General features: G+C 38.4%; 1 protein-coding gene across 1 annotated transcript in view; it reads left to right on the forward strand.

Annotated features, from left to right (window-relative positions):
• The window catches only part of LOC103462632 (transcription initiation factor TFIID subunit 4), a 94,938-nt gene that overhangs the window by 37,138 nt on the left and 44,108 nt on the right, over positions 1 to 13,692 (forward strand). Inside the window, exons 11-12 of the mRNA XM_008405533.2 lie at positions 985 to 1,110; positions 8,439 to 8,495. Coding sequence (XP_008403755.1) covers positions 985 to 1,110; positions 8,439 to 8,495 — 183 coding nt within the window. The remainder of the gene's footprint in view (positions 1 to 984; positions 1,111 to 8,438; positions 8,496 to 13,692) is intronic.

Here is a 13,692-nt window from a genome sequence, read left to right on the forward strand (position 1 = left end):
ATATATATATATATATATATGTATATATGTTTGTATGTATATATGTATGTATTTTAAATGAAAGCTTCAGAAAGGAGGAATAATTTTATTCTTTGTCACTCATGAATAAACTTTTTTCCCCACATGTCGGCTTGAGGGAGATCTCAGCCTCAACTGAACGAGTCAAAGCAGAAAAASACATCAGTAGTTGGAAAACCTCAGATTTATTGGATCAAGTCCAAAAGTTTTGCAATATTTCTCATTCTTACACGTCCAAATCCACAATTCTGTCCTCCTTTTCTTCGCTGCTGATCTAGACTATTTCTCCAGATTTTCAATATCAATCAATTCAGACCAATCGTATAGAAAGATTCAAAGTTGTTTACATACGTTCCAATTTGATCCAATCTATTAAACAATCAGTCATGTTTAGTGTRTTATATAAATTATTAAAGAAAATCCAGGTGACTGCATCGAGTCAGTGACTTTGCAGCAGTCACATCTAGGATTTGACCATGTAGTGACAGATGTTTCTCAGCTTGTCTCATGTCAAATGTGCTCATTAGGTGACAATAACAAATGTAAAAGTAATAAAATTACTTTCTAACTTTCACATCAAAGTGAATATTTTTTTAATATGTTGTGTTTGATCAAGCTTTAAAGTCTGATATTTGGAGTAATTTCTCAAGTTTTTGCATCAGAAGTGGATTTCTTTTTTTTATATGARCAGTGATAGAAGTTTTGACAAMACACAGAAAGCCAGTTGGACGATTAAATCTTCATCTTTAAAAGGTGACAGTACTTCAGTAATGCCTACCAAAATATTTCTGTGACGTTCGGTTATATTCCGGAAGAATTTTTCCTCCGATTCAGAGAGATTTTTTATCAACTCCTGTCATMTGTTCTAAAGTTGACTAATAATCCTACCAGAGCCAAAGAAGCAGCTTCTCAATATGTCGTTGTCGTAATGCTGCCGCTGCTGTAATCTCTCCGTCTGCTTGCCAGGACGACGAGTGCTAYGAGCAGTCTGCAGACGTTCGGTCGCAGCTCCGCTTCTTCGAGCAGCTGGAGAGGATCGAGAAGCAGAGGAAGGACGAGCAGGAGAGAGAGATCCTTCTGAAAGCCGCTAAAGTGAGTTACCGTCACCTCCATCCCGCTTCGTGCGTACTTGTGACAACGGACATGTGCATGCATGTGTGTGCATGTTGCTCTCGTGTCGGCTCTGACAGATGAATTAGAGTGTGACTCCCATGGATGAGGTGACCCAGACTGATGGCCCCAGGCCTCCTCTGTCCTGGCGCTTCTTCCCAGGATGCAAGGAGGGAGGGAGGGCTGGGATTCATATGACATGAAACTCCCATCCAGCACACAAACCGGACTCTTATCAATCCAAACTGCGTTTCTGCACCAGTCAATTAGCCCGAGATCAGACATCAGTGAGCTCTGAATGGTGCTCTGCATTTCGACGCTGAAAAATCTGACTCTTTTTGTCCTTTCATTCAATGCATTGAATGTAGACCCCAACATGTTCAACCTGTTCACACATCAACCAACAACATTAAAAAAAAAWTTCTGTATTCTTTGTGGCATAAATGAGGAAAATCCTGTAATTTTTCCACTTTTAAACTGATTCATTCATCTCCAATAAAAGCTTTTATCAACAAATCMTCTACTCAGAATGTCAGCCACATTGCATTTCTAATAATAATAATAAAAAAACACTAATTAATGATTAGCTAAGGCCAAATGAAAAAGTCATGCCTTCATGCATCGAGTAATTACACAACACTAAGTCTTGATTGTGAAAAATGTTGTAATAAGATGTCGATTAACAATTATGTTACAGATGACCCCTTAAAAAAATACRACTACTCAGAAAATGTGAAGCATAAAAATCTGGAAGGTGCTCATAGGAGATGTGAGGCAATTTGAAAGTCAATGAAAAAAATTCCACACACTGTCTCCAAGCTAAAGTTTTTAGTTTTTTTTGTAAAGGTCTTCCASTACCAGCTGGAGCTTTCTGTGGTCAAAAACTGTATTTGACCTGTAGCTTGGAGTCATTGTGCAGGCGTTGGGGGGGAAAAAAAAGGATCGGTGAATCMACAGATGCTGCATTTGCATTAGTTTTAAAACTTGAGGATAAGAGTAGAATCTGTGGAACTTTATATTACACTGACATTTTTATTGCTTGTAAGAAATGCTGCATGCTTCTCCAACATTGCATAGGCATCTGGTAATTTATAATTAACAGCAATTTACTTGCAAACCACAGCTGTGGTCTTCATTTATGTTTTTATATGACAGAAAGTGTTGGTGCATGTGAGTCAGTTAAAAATATTATCAAGCATTCATTTCAAGTTTGTAATTTGAATCAAAATAAGGGACAAGGGTGTAAAGAAAATGGATGGATGGATGGATGAAACATTGTGTAGACTTATTACATGCAGAATGATAATGTTTAACCATTTATTTCATTTCATTTTGATAAATATGGCTTACAGGTAATAGCCGACAGTCACTGACACATGGAGGATGTTAAGCCACTAAAGCTAATTGTTAAAGAAGCTGACTGTTCTGAGAGTGCTGTATCTAAACATGTTAATTGAAAGTCGAGTGGAAGGAAAAAGTGCAACAGGAAAGGATGCGAAAGTCACAGCACTGAGAGGATTGTAAAGAAAAGCCAATTCCAGAGTTTGCTTGAGATCCAGTATGAAGTTTCAAAATTAGTGATGATTTTGGGGGAATCATGTCTTTGTGTAGATCCACGTGTTTCTTCAGATTCAAAGTCACCATAASAATCTTGCGTGGTGATGCTGATTTTATTTTCTGCCTATACTATCAAATGTACCAGTAGCTGCTTTAAGTAGCAACACCTACTGATCGGTGACCAATTGTTGTACTTGATTGGTCATCAAATTGATCTGACTTAAACTTGAAAGACAAACTGTGGAGTATCGTAAGGAGGAAGATGAGAGACATAAAATTCAACAATGAGATGAAGGCCAGTGTTAAGTAGCCTGAGGTTTCTTCACACAACAACAGTGCCTCAGGCTGATCACCTCCATGCCACGGCGCATTGATGCAGTGATTTGTGCAAGAGGAGCTCCAGACATGTTTTTCAGTAGACTGACATTTCTGTAATACATTTTACTTGTCTTCTATAATATTCTTTTTTTAATGTAATTTTAGTTGCAACTTGAATCATCACAATTAACGGAAATAAGCCCTTGATAAATACTACTCTATGAATTGAAGTTATTTTCACGGTTTGAATTGCTAAAATAGTTTTCTATAATATCCAGATTTATTGAGTCACTTGCAGTCTAATTATGTTTCTTACAGTGTCAGTTTATAGAAATACTTAAAACCAATCTAAAACTATAGTCTGTCCTTTGTTAGCTGTAATTGAAATTGATTTTAAGGAGTTTGTGCAAATTCTCTCTTTTCATTTATGGGGCTCTAGAAATACTAATAAAATAGTAAATAATAACCTTAACATACATAATTAATCATGAATGTATTTACAGGACAAAATATTATAAGTGGCAATTATGAATGCTTTAAATTCTTTTGTAGTGAAGGTATTATTTTACGTTTTTGATTTCAGTATCATTTCACTTATCAATTATTATTTATGATAATAAAACATTATTATAAAGATAACTCTCTACACAAAAATCATACATAATATGAGTTCTGTATGCTTTAAGTAGCTGTGACACATGCCCGGTGTCCTTATTTGTCTCTTGTTGAGAAGCCATTTGTCTCTTTTCAAATTTAGAAAGTTCACCGCAGACCATAAAAAAAAAAAAATCTAATGAAAATGCCCTGCAGTGCAACATTAGTGGAAAGGTAGGTTAATTTAATTATTTCTGATGGAACTGGGGTCCCACAGTACAGATTCTCTTAAAAGCACACCTCWCTTTCTTAATTGCATCATTATACTCCAGTCCTTCCATGCAGGGTATTAGAAAAATCCCCTTGTTGATGAACTTTGACCAAATTACCTTAAGACTTGCTTCTTAATTTATGTCTTTTGGAAAAACTATAACATTTCTGCTGGTCAGTTGTAAAAAAAAAAAAAAAAAAAAAAAAGCCCTGGCATCAACACAAACTACAACTCCAAATTGTATTGTTTTAAAAAAGAATGGTGTAAAGAAAAAGCTTTTAAATTCCCTATGTTAGCACATGGTTCTGCATTATTAAACACTCAACAATCTTCCACTTTGTTTGTCTACTGAATCCTGTTTTGTTAACAGCAATTGCAAATAACTCCTCAAAATGAAACCTGGTCCTTCTTGGAGGAGCTACACTTGAGGCTGTTTGGTTTGCATGAGAGTCGCAGAGGAAAGTTTGACTTCACCCCACAGCTATATCTGTGGCTTTTTGGCTCCTGTTGCCATGGCGTTTTGGTTTAAGGAGAAGTTTGGAAAGCAGATCTTTGCGTAATGATTACACAAGTTGTTCCACTTGCAGTTGCTGAGAAAATACCACAGCTTTGCACATGTGTGTTCAGGCTTTCTGTACGTTTGTTGTGCATTACAAAGTGGCAAATATAGCTACAAATGTTTCATTAGTAAGCTGGCTTTTAACTCAGTGGGTAACATAACTGCTAATGGTCCAAAGAAAGGCTTCAGCACCAAACATTCAGTCAAAGGGGCTGAAAAGCTAACCTCTTTTTTTTTTCTTAACCAACATATATCAAATACATATATCTTGGAACTCAATTTCTGATGTATAGTTCTCTCTAAAAATATTTCCTTTCTTCTTCATTGTTGTTAGGTTCCAGGCTCTGGGAATGATACCCTGTGACTTCTTTTATTTTTTATGGGTTTTCCTGCAGTGCATTATAACAGCACTCTGGTTCTACAGAGTTCTCAAGATCGTTGCGCAGAAAAGCTAAAATTATCTGACTCCATGTTTTTTATTTTATTTTATGGTTAATCAAAATATATCAATTAGTTTTGACAACATTCCCAGCATTAGTGTCTGAATTGAAGCCCTAAGCCATGACAAATCAATGGGATTTGCTGCTGATAGCTGTCTCTGCAGTCATTTTTCTATCCTGATAAGAAAAACAATACATTTCAAACAAGGTACCTACTTTGTACCATGGTGGACTATTTGTGCAGTGTCTTAAAAAGAAACATCCACCCAGAGCTGTAATAAAATGTTTAAATTTCTGGTGTCAAACTCCTGTCCTGCAAAGTTAGGTGCATCGTCACACTTTAATCAAATAATTAGTCCAACAGAAGGACTGAACACATTTACTGGAGGCTGAGGAGTTAAATCTTGCCATTTGTTTTGGATGCATTGAAGACACCTGAAAGGTACGTTGTCTTCAACCCTGGAGGACTGAAATTTGATACCCTGTAGATAAAAGGATATTCTGTCAAAATGACCTAGTCCATGTTCAGTTCGAAATTCAACTGACAATCTGTTGCAAGACTTGGAAATTATTGTTCATAGATGCTCTCCGTCTAATGTGGCCAACCCTGAGCTATTTTAAGCAGAAGAACTGGCAAACACTTTAGTCTCTGGATGTGCCATAGGAGACTGTGGTGAACACTTTTTAGTTTTTTTTTTTCTACAAAAAAATGTAGATGTCCATATATCCTCTCCTTCCACTTAACATTTTGATATTAACTGAATTCCCTGAGTTTAATGGGGTTATTTTGGTGTTTGTATTTTACATGAGGGTTCTGGTCAATACAGCAGCCGACTGTACTGGCCGCAGAAWAGGCAACAGATAAATGAAAAACTGAAAACAAATAAACTTAACTGGGATTAAAACCCCACCAAATGCATCGCACTATCACTGACTTATAAAAACCTAAAAAAAAAAAACACTGCTAGTTTACATCACCATCCATTAGGTGAAGTGCAGTAAACCTCATCTGCATGTGTAGCAGTATCAAGTCCTCATCTCTTCTCTTCTGTGGTCCCCTCTGTAAGCAGAGAAACCGGGGCAGCTGGCAGAGGAGACGCAGAGTGTGCCAGTGGCACCGCTGGTCTCTGTAAACAGTCCATCTGTACCGACCCCTCCCTCTCCTCCTCCCTTCCCGCTCGCCACGTCTCCTGCTTCAGCACCCGCTAATTTRGCTCCCAGAATTAGAAATCCATTGAAATAATCTCTTCCACTGTCGTCTCCCACCGTTCCTCCTTCACAGTAAGCCTTTCCCTCGACTGTGCCGGCCATTTAAAATATGACTCAGGACTTGAGGGATGCTCCGGCCCACTGGAGGGCAAACACATTAGTCTCAGTTGAGACACCGACCAATACGTGGACTGCCTGATATATGTAAAGTCAATTAGCAGGAAGGCTTAGGAGTTTCTGGTCTCCATCCATGTGATATAATAGATGGTCAGAAGAAAAAGAAAGGTGGTAGTAAGGAATGGCTATGGAAAAATCTGGATTTTTGGTAAAATATTCTATTATCTGCCATGTAGAAAGTTACAAGATAGTAATAGGGTCATACTAAGAGTAAAATAAATAAGTAAAATAAATTAATAAAATTACAGGAATAAAGTAATCAAATTAAGAGAATAAAATGCACAAGAATAAAGTTGAAATGACACGAGAATAGGGTCATAATTATACCAGTATAAAGTCATAATATTAAGAGAAWAAAGTCGTACTAGAATAAAGCAGACCTAGTACGAGCATAAAGTCATAATAATGCGAGAATAAAGTCATAAAATTACGAGACTAAAGTCATAATATTATGACATTCTTGTAATACTGCAACTATATTATTTTGACTGTATACTCGTACGACTTTATTCTCATAATATTCTGACTTAATTCTTGTAATTTTGGCTTTATACTCATATGCTCAGAGTCTGTTAATATTAAAGTTTAAGTCTTGCCACATGTTTCTTAGTTGGCTTTCAGGACTTTGACTGGGTCATTTAAACACATGAGTCTACTTGGATCTATGGCATGTAATTGCAGCTCGATGTTTAGAATAACTGTCCTGCTTGAAGGTGGTGACCCTCCAACCCAATCTCAAATATTTTTCTGGCATTTTTTCTTCTTCAAGAATTACAGCTTATTTGGGAAAATCCATATTCAAATCAACAATTGTCAGGTTTTACTAATTGTGCTGAAACGATCATCACCTTAGCATGATGTCACCACCACTTTGTGTGGCACTAACTTCAGTGTTAGTTTATAGCGTTTTGCATGCAGGCCAAAAGGCTACATTTTGGTTTCTCGTAACCACAGGGCCTTCCTCCTCATGTCTGGTGTTTCCCCTCCACGTCTTGTGACAAACTGCAAACAGAGCTCCTTAAGAATTTCTTTCTACAAGTCTTTCAGAGTTTTATTTGCAAAATATTTTCAAAATATGAGTGCACCGATTGCAGTTTTCTGGCCTACTGCCGATTACAGATGTTCATAAAGCCCGACCTGCTGATTCCGATTTTGGTCGATGCCAATTTTGTTTTTGTCTCAAATGAAACTGCAAAAGTGCAGACATGATCCGATGGGCCGTTCTATCAGTGCAACCTTTCTCACAGGAGAGCAGAAGAGGACAGTGGCTGATTTTTAGACCTTTGCAGATGTAGATAAAATTGGTGGACTAGATAGGCTTTACATACGAGTATCAGCCGATTACAAACTCCCAAAATTAAGGAAGTTTGTGCTGATAAATCGGCTGGCAGATAAATCGGTGCACCTCTATTTCAAAAGCATCTAATTTTGCATTGAAGTCCTAAATTCACATTGCAATTTATGATTGTTGCGTGACAACATATGAAGACGGTCAAGAGTCGGCAGTACTCTTAAAAGACAGTGTATCAGGAATATTATTAGAGCAGACTCTCGATAGTGCTGCTACATAAAAAGATCCACCTTATGCCTGCATTCACAAACAACCCTCGGTTAGTCCCTTGTGCCATGATGAGCCTGTTTTGCCCGCAGTGGTCATCTGTACATGTGCATTTGGCTCTGTCGTGAAGGATTTCCAGGGACAAGTACATTCACCCAGATCATAGCGGCTGATTAAAATAGAAGTGCTGTGTTGTTACGCCAGGGACACGCAGATAGCCACACTGGCACACACACAGTGACACACAGACAGTCGTTGCCACTGACACTCACCAGCATCTTCTCCCCTGTGCGTGTGTGTATGCATGTGTGTGCATGCTGGCTCCTGCAGACTTTTTAATAACCTCTTTTGATTAGAATCCCCCCGCAGCAGCTTATTTAGGGCTGGATTTGGAGCAGGTTTAAAGGCCACTGCCCCCCAGGGGGTGCTCCATTGCACTTCTCTGTATTCAGATATGATGTCCTTGACACCTCTGTATCCTGTTCCCATTTTGCACTATTTTTTGCTGCTACAGCAACAGATGAGTAGCAGAAGTGTGCGTGTGTATTGGGAAAGTGGGCTCCTTAAACCAGCTGTTAACCTGTGTCCCTTCCACCCACCCTCATTCCTCCGTTTTTTACTCCACAGAGTCGCTCCAGGCAAGAGGACCCAGAGCAAGCTCGACTGAAACAGAAAGCTAAGGAGGTAAGCTGCTGCGGAGATCATTACCCTTGACATTTCCCCGACACCAGTGCATAAATTTTTCATGCCTCACTACATATGTAATGCCATTTAAAGTCGGACTTAAAAAAGTTTGAGGAATTATTCGCTCCGATTGATGCCAGTTTGTGGAAAATGATTCTCTGCACACCAAAGACACCCTCCACTTCCTCCACTCCTTTGCATTTTTTCCATCTGTTAAGCCTCCTTGTTATTGAATTCTGTCTATAGGAGAAATACGTAAACTCTCCATCAGGTTAAAAGCATTATTTCACCTTTATGTAGTCTAATTTTCACAATTTTGCACATAATTTCTGCAAATGCAGTTAGTTTTATCTTACCTAACATTATATTAGTAAAATAAATTAAATAAAAGTTATTTAAAAAATAAARGTATTATTGAGATAAYTTTTGTTCAAATATTTTTTGACCTGTACACATTTAAAGTAAAGCAATATTATAGTGAAAATAATGTTATAAATAAGTGAARTACTAATRCTTCACTTATTTATAACATTATTWWTTTTTATTTAAGTTTAAATTTAAATTAAATTACTAGCGGCTTACCAACTCAATTTATCTCTTGGTAGCATTGCAGGCAACATTAGCAAATTGACAAATTCCAGCACGTTAGGAAAGTATAACGTAGTTGCTAATCTTAGCTAATGTTTGTGTTGGGAACAAAAATGACTGAACTACACARGAAAAACRGGTCTTTGAATGTGTTGCACAATATTCACACATTGTCATGCACAGCTCTCAAGATAGAGGAGATTCAGAGCTGCAATCCATGTGATTATATTGCTTACAGCAAAATTAATATAAGATTGATCCAAAAGGGAAGTAAAAATTAAATGAATTAGAATTAAGTTACAGTTGCTGAAAATTAAACTGAAAACCAGTCAACAAGGTAAGTTTTAGGTTTTGTTGCCACTTTTCAACTTATAGTCTGTATGTTTCATGTAGTGTTTTTTCAGCACAATCTCTTAATATTTCTCCTAWTTTCTACTCTGCAAATACTCCTGCGTCAGGTCAGCTCTTTTGGCAGATCTGCTTACCCAACCATGCAGCATTCGCACAGCATTTACTAAATGCTAAATTGTTTGCAAACAGGTAGACAGTTCTGTAAAACATGCTTGAATGAGGGTTACTAAAATATGCTTCGTATTAACTTTTTGCTGTAGAAAATAGTACAAAACTTCCCTCTATTCCCACTGGGCCCAGGTATGACACCCACACTGGTGTTGTAAATTAACAACTCTTTCAGACTTCCTTTTTTTTATAGGATAGCRATATATCTTCTTTGTTTCAACTACAGGTTTTGAATTGAATGGATTCCCAGTGGAGCTCCAGAAAGTCGACTACACATCTTTTAGCGAATGGTTAATGTTGTTTACGCAAACAAGACGGCTCTTTCACACCACAAGTTTGCYTTTTTGTTTTCCTGGTGTGTTTACACCAGAATATCTTCACTTGGTGTTGTCAGTGCTCGCTAACAAGGATCAAGAGCACTCTGTGGAGCCTCTGTAGAGAAATTTGAGTAGGCAGAGGGATGAAACAAGCAAAACTCACCTGTTGTTGTTGATGTAGAAGTTAGGAAGCCAGCGTGGTTTCTTCTAAGTAGTTTACTCTTAAAAGGAAAATGCTTTATTCATCCAGGGAAAGTATATTGGGAATGTATGCACTTTTCTAGCTGACAAACTACTTTGGGCTAGCACATTTCCAGACTTTTTCCACTTGACAGCCTCCCRTTTAGTGTTGGCGTCTCCAACTCTATTTTGCGGCTTTTCTAACGTCCCTTACTGATCGGTTATTGAACTTGTGACCTTTGAATGACAAGTTGGCTTCTCTTACTGCACCTCCAGCGCTCTTGTCTTTTTTTTTTCTTCATCTGTCCCAGCCATTTCTTTCTAGCAACACTGAGCTCTGCTGCAGTTTTGAACATTCGCACTAGATCTCAGCCTACCCATAAGCCCAACATATGCAAATGAAGTGGTGTAATAGGCATCATGATAGTTGCCCCCGGGGGGGSCCCATGTGATCAAAGTGGATCTCCTCCCTGTTAAGTGGCAGTCCGCTCGTCATCTGGATACGGCCAGATTAGAGCGTCGTGAAGAGACGGCGTCTTCGTGTGGCACATTTTMATTTTCGTCAGGAATTTTAAGAAGGTTCATTGGAAATGGTTACTTTATGTAACTACCTCCCTCCCCCACACCCATTTTACTGACACACACAAACACCCCCCACTCCTCCCTCCTCCTCCAGCATCCCTCACCTCTTTCTGTTTTGCTTAATGGCCGTCGTTTCTCAGCCCCCGCGCCTCTCCGGTTTTCATCACCTGACTGGCTCAAGGGGACAGAGCTGGCTGTTTGTGTCACTGCAGAGTCTGTCGGCAGCTCACACATCTGCGCAAATTTCATCAGGATAATGAGCCCGAGCTGCTCTTCCAGGCGACAGCCAGAGGAGCCAGCCTCTCTGTAAGCCCCTCTGCACAAAGCAGCCACTGCCTCCACCAAACTACCATCAAATCGTACAGACRGAATCACACCGTTATGTTCTTCAACTAAATGTTTGCTTCAGGTATGGGCCAACTTAATATAATACTCAGCATTCAAAAATAAATCGTCGGCAGATTGCATAGAACTTGAAATGTCATTATTTAAAAATATTACTGAAAATATGGTCAAACCTATAAATGCACACGCAATACTGAACCAATCCTTTCTGGAAKGCATATTCACTGCATCATCCTATATGGAATATTGAAATTATAACACATTTTCTTAAGAGAGCACCCCTCCTCCTAGAGTCCCTCACTCAGCTCCTTCAGACTAGCGGCAGCAGCAATTRGTAAACGTGGTGGACCTGCACACTTTTACAACTCAAGGTAACATGGTTACTTGACTACTATAAAATGGCTCTGCGTCCTTGTGAAATACACAGTATTGCTCTTTTAACTCTTTTTTTATTCTTTTTTTTTCCTTAAAGATATACCTCCAATGAGGGCATCAAGGGCAGTTTAGTCTATTCAATYGGCCAATATTGTTACTGGCATGCCGAATTTTCATGCATGTCAAGTGAAATACARTATCTTAGTAAACATTGTGTACAAACATTCCTCTGCAATAACAGTATTCCACCCATTTATATATATATCAAGAAGCTGTAGTATATTCCCAAGTAAAGTGACAATGTACAAAATTTACCAATTACCAAAAGTGTAGTCCTCCATTTTGTTGTATTAAGATTTTTCACATACAGTGCTGTGAAGGGGTGAACCATGCCTCTCACAGTGTGGACTTCTTTATTAAAACTACCTAAATACTTCCTCTTTTCCAAAGAGATGCAGCTACTCCTAAAACAGCACCACTGACAGAGCCACACGCAAAATTGTTCGCTGTTGCAGCTGCAGATTTGTTAAGCTCTAACTACAGCAGCACTCTTAWGGTAATCACTTTGCTGCGGATCTTTAGTGAACTGAGGGCACCAACACACAGCCAGCGTACCGATGTCTCAAAACTGACAGCTAACGACACAGTTACACCCACCTAGACCACCTGGAGTTGCTTTTATTTGAACAAATCTCATGCAAACACACTGATCAGTTATCACTGCATAGCAGACCAAGGGAAAAGTCAGGAGTTTGTAATATGAAGAACAAACTGACGATGAGTCTTCAAAAGTAATGCAAAAACAACTGAAAGTGAATGAGAACAACATGAAACAACCCAGTTTAATGAGAATTTAATCTCTGCAGCAAAAAGTTACCATAGATGCACATTTAAAACTGCATTGATAAATCTTAGTATGTTCCAAAAATGTCATTGTGATTGTTGTCTTAAGATAACCTCCTGTGTTTTGCTGTTTTTTGCAGCTTTACTTGAGCAGTAAACGTTTCTTCTTCCATGGACATTTGTTCAAGTACCAGAACCTCCTGAACCAAACTTTGACTCARCCGGTTCTAACTGAAAAGCAGCTATCAGAGACCTTCATATATTACAGAAACCGTTTTTACTATGTACATCTTTTTATCTGTTTAGCAATCCATTACCATTTTAAACCCCCCCTATGGCAATTTTAGTGTCTCTAAATATGTTTCCAGTGCCAGCTCTGTTGTTTAGAAAATTGTCACCTTAAAAGTCCAGATGCCTAATTGCTGCAGTTTTTCTACACAAATCAGTGTTTTATCTTATATTTCTGCACACACCTAATTTAAGTGCACAACAGTTTTTAGTTTTAGACTTATAAAATACTGAACATATTTGCGGCGAAAATGTTAGTGACACCAGAGGTGGATTAACAAAGTGTAGAATGAAAGCTTAGCGTAACCAAGTGACATCCTAATATCTGAAGTGTTGTTTKCTCAACTTTGAGTGAATAAAAGGAGGGTCCGTCAGATCCAGTGAAGACATTTGTCTTGCAGAGATTTTAACAATGAAAAAATTTAACAAAATGGAGACTTCATATGTYGAAAGGTTGTGTGATCTCATGAAATTCAAGTTAATCCATGTTCAAATAGAGAAAGATCAGAGAATCTGGCTGGCCATGGGGCATTTGCTTAATATGGCCACCCGCTTCATGCAAATCCACAATGTGCTCCCTATCAAACTTTAGCAAGAACCTGTAAAGCTGTGTAATCCAATGAAGAGATGCCTTCAATCACTGTTTTGACTGACATTTTGCATCACTACACGGCTGTCTTTGTGAATGTATCACTCTTGTACTGCAGACCAAACCCTGAGACTTAAGTAAACTTCAAAAATGGTAAAGCTATAGCTGCAGAGATTTATTTAGTTGTTGTTTTTTTYAAGAGTGGAAAGATTATTTTAGGCCTTAGGTTTGTCCTGGAATATTTTTGTATGTATTTATGTAGCCATGCCTTGACTTTGGTTTGCAGATTTTCACCACTGAGTGAAAACAAAATTTTGTAACCAGCAGTCCTGTCACATATAGCTGCTGCAGAGGTGTAGCGTGAGAGATGGTCTGTTTCCTCCATTCACTACCATTTGGCCAAAAGGTCAGATGGGCTATTTCAGAAATGCCCCTAGTGAAAATCAATGGGCAAATCGTGGAGTTCAGTTCCTGTTTGTTGTTGTCGTTGGTGGGTCTCTGTGTTCTCACTCTCCCAGTGCTAAGGCAGAAGTAGGGGGCGGGGGGTCAGTACTCGAGCATTGAGACCAAG

Source organism: Poecilia reticulata, linkage group LG3, assembly GCF_000633615.1.
Source record: "Poecilia reticulata strain Guanapo linkage group LG3, Guppy_female_1.0+MT, whole genome shotgun sequence".
Taxonomy (NCBI): Eukaryota; Metazoa; Chordata; class Actinopteri; order Cyprinodontiformes; family Poeciliidae; genus Poecilia; species Poecilia reticulata.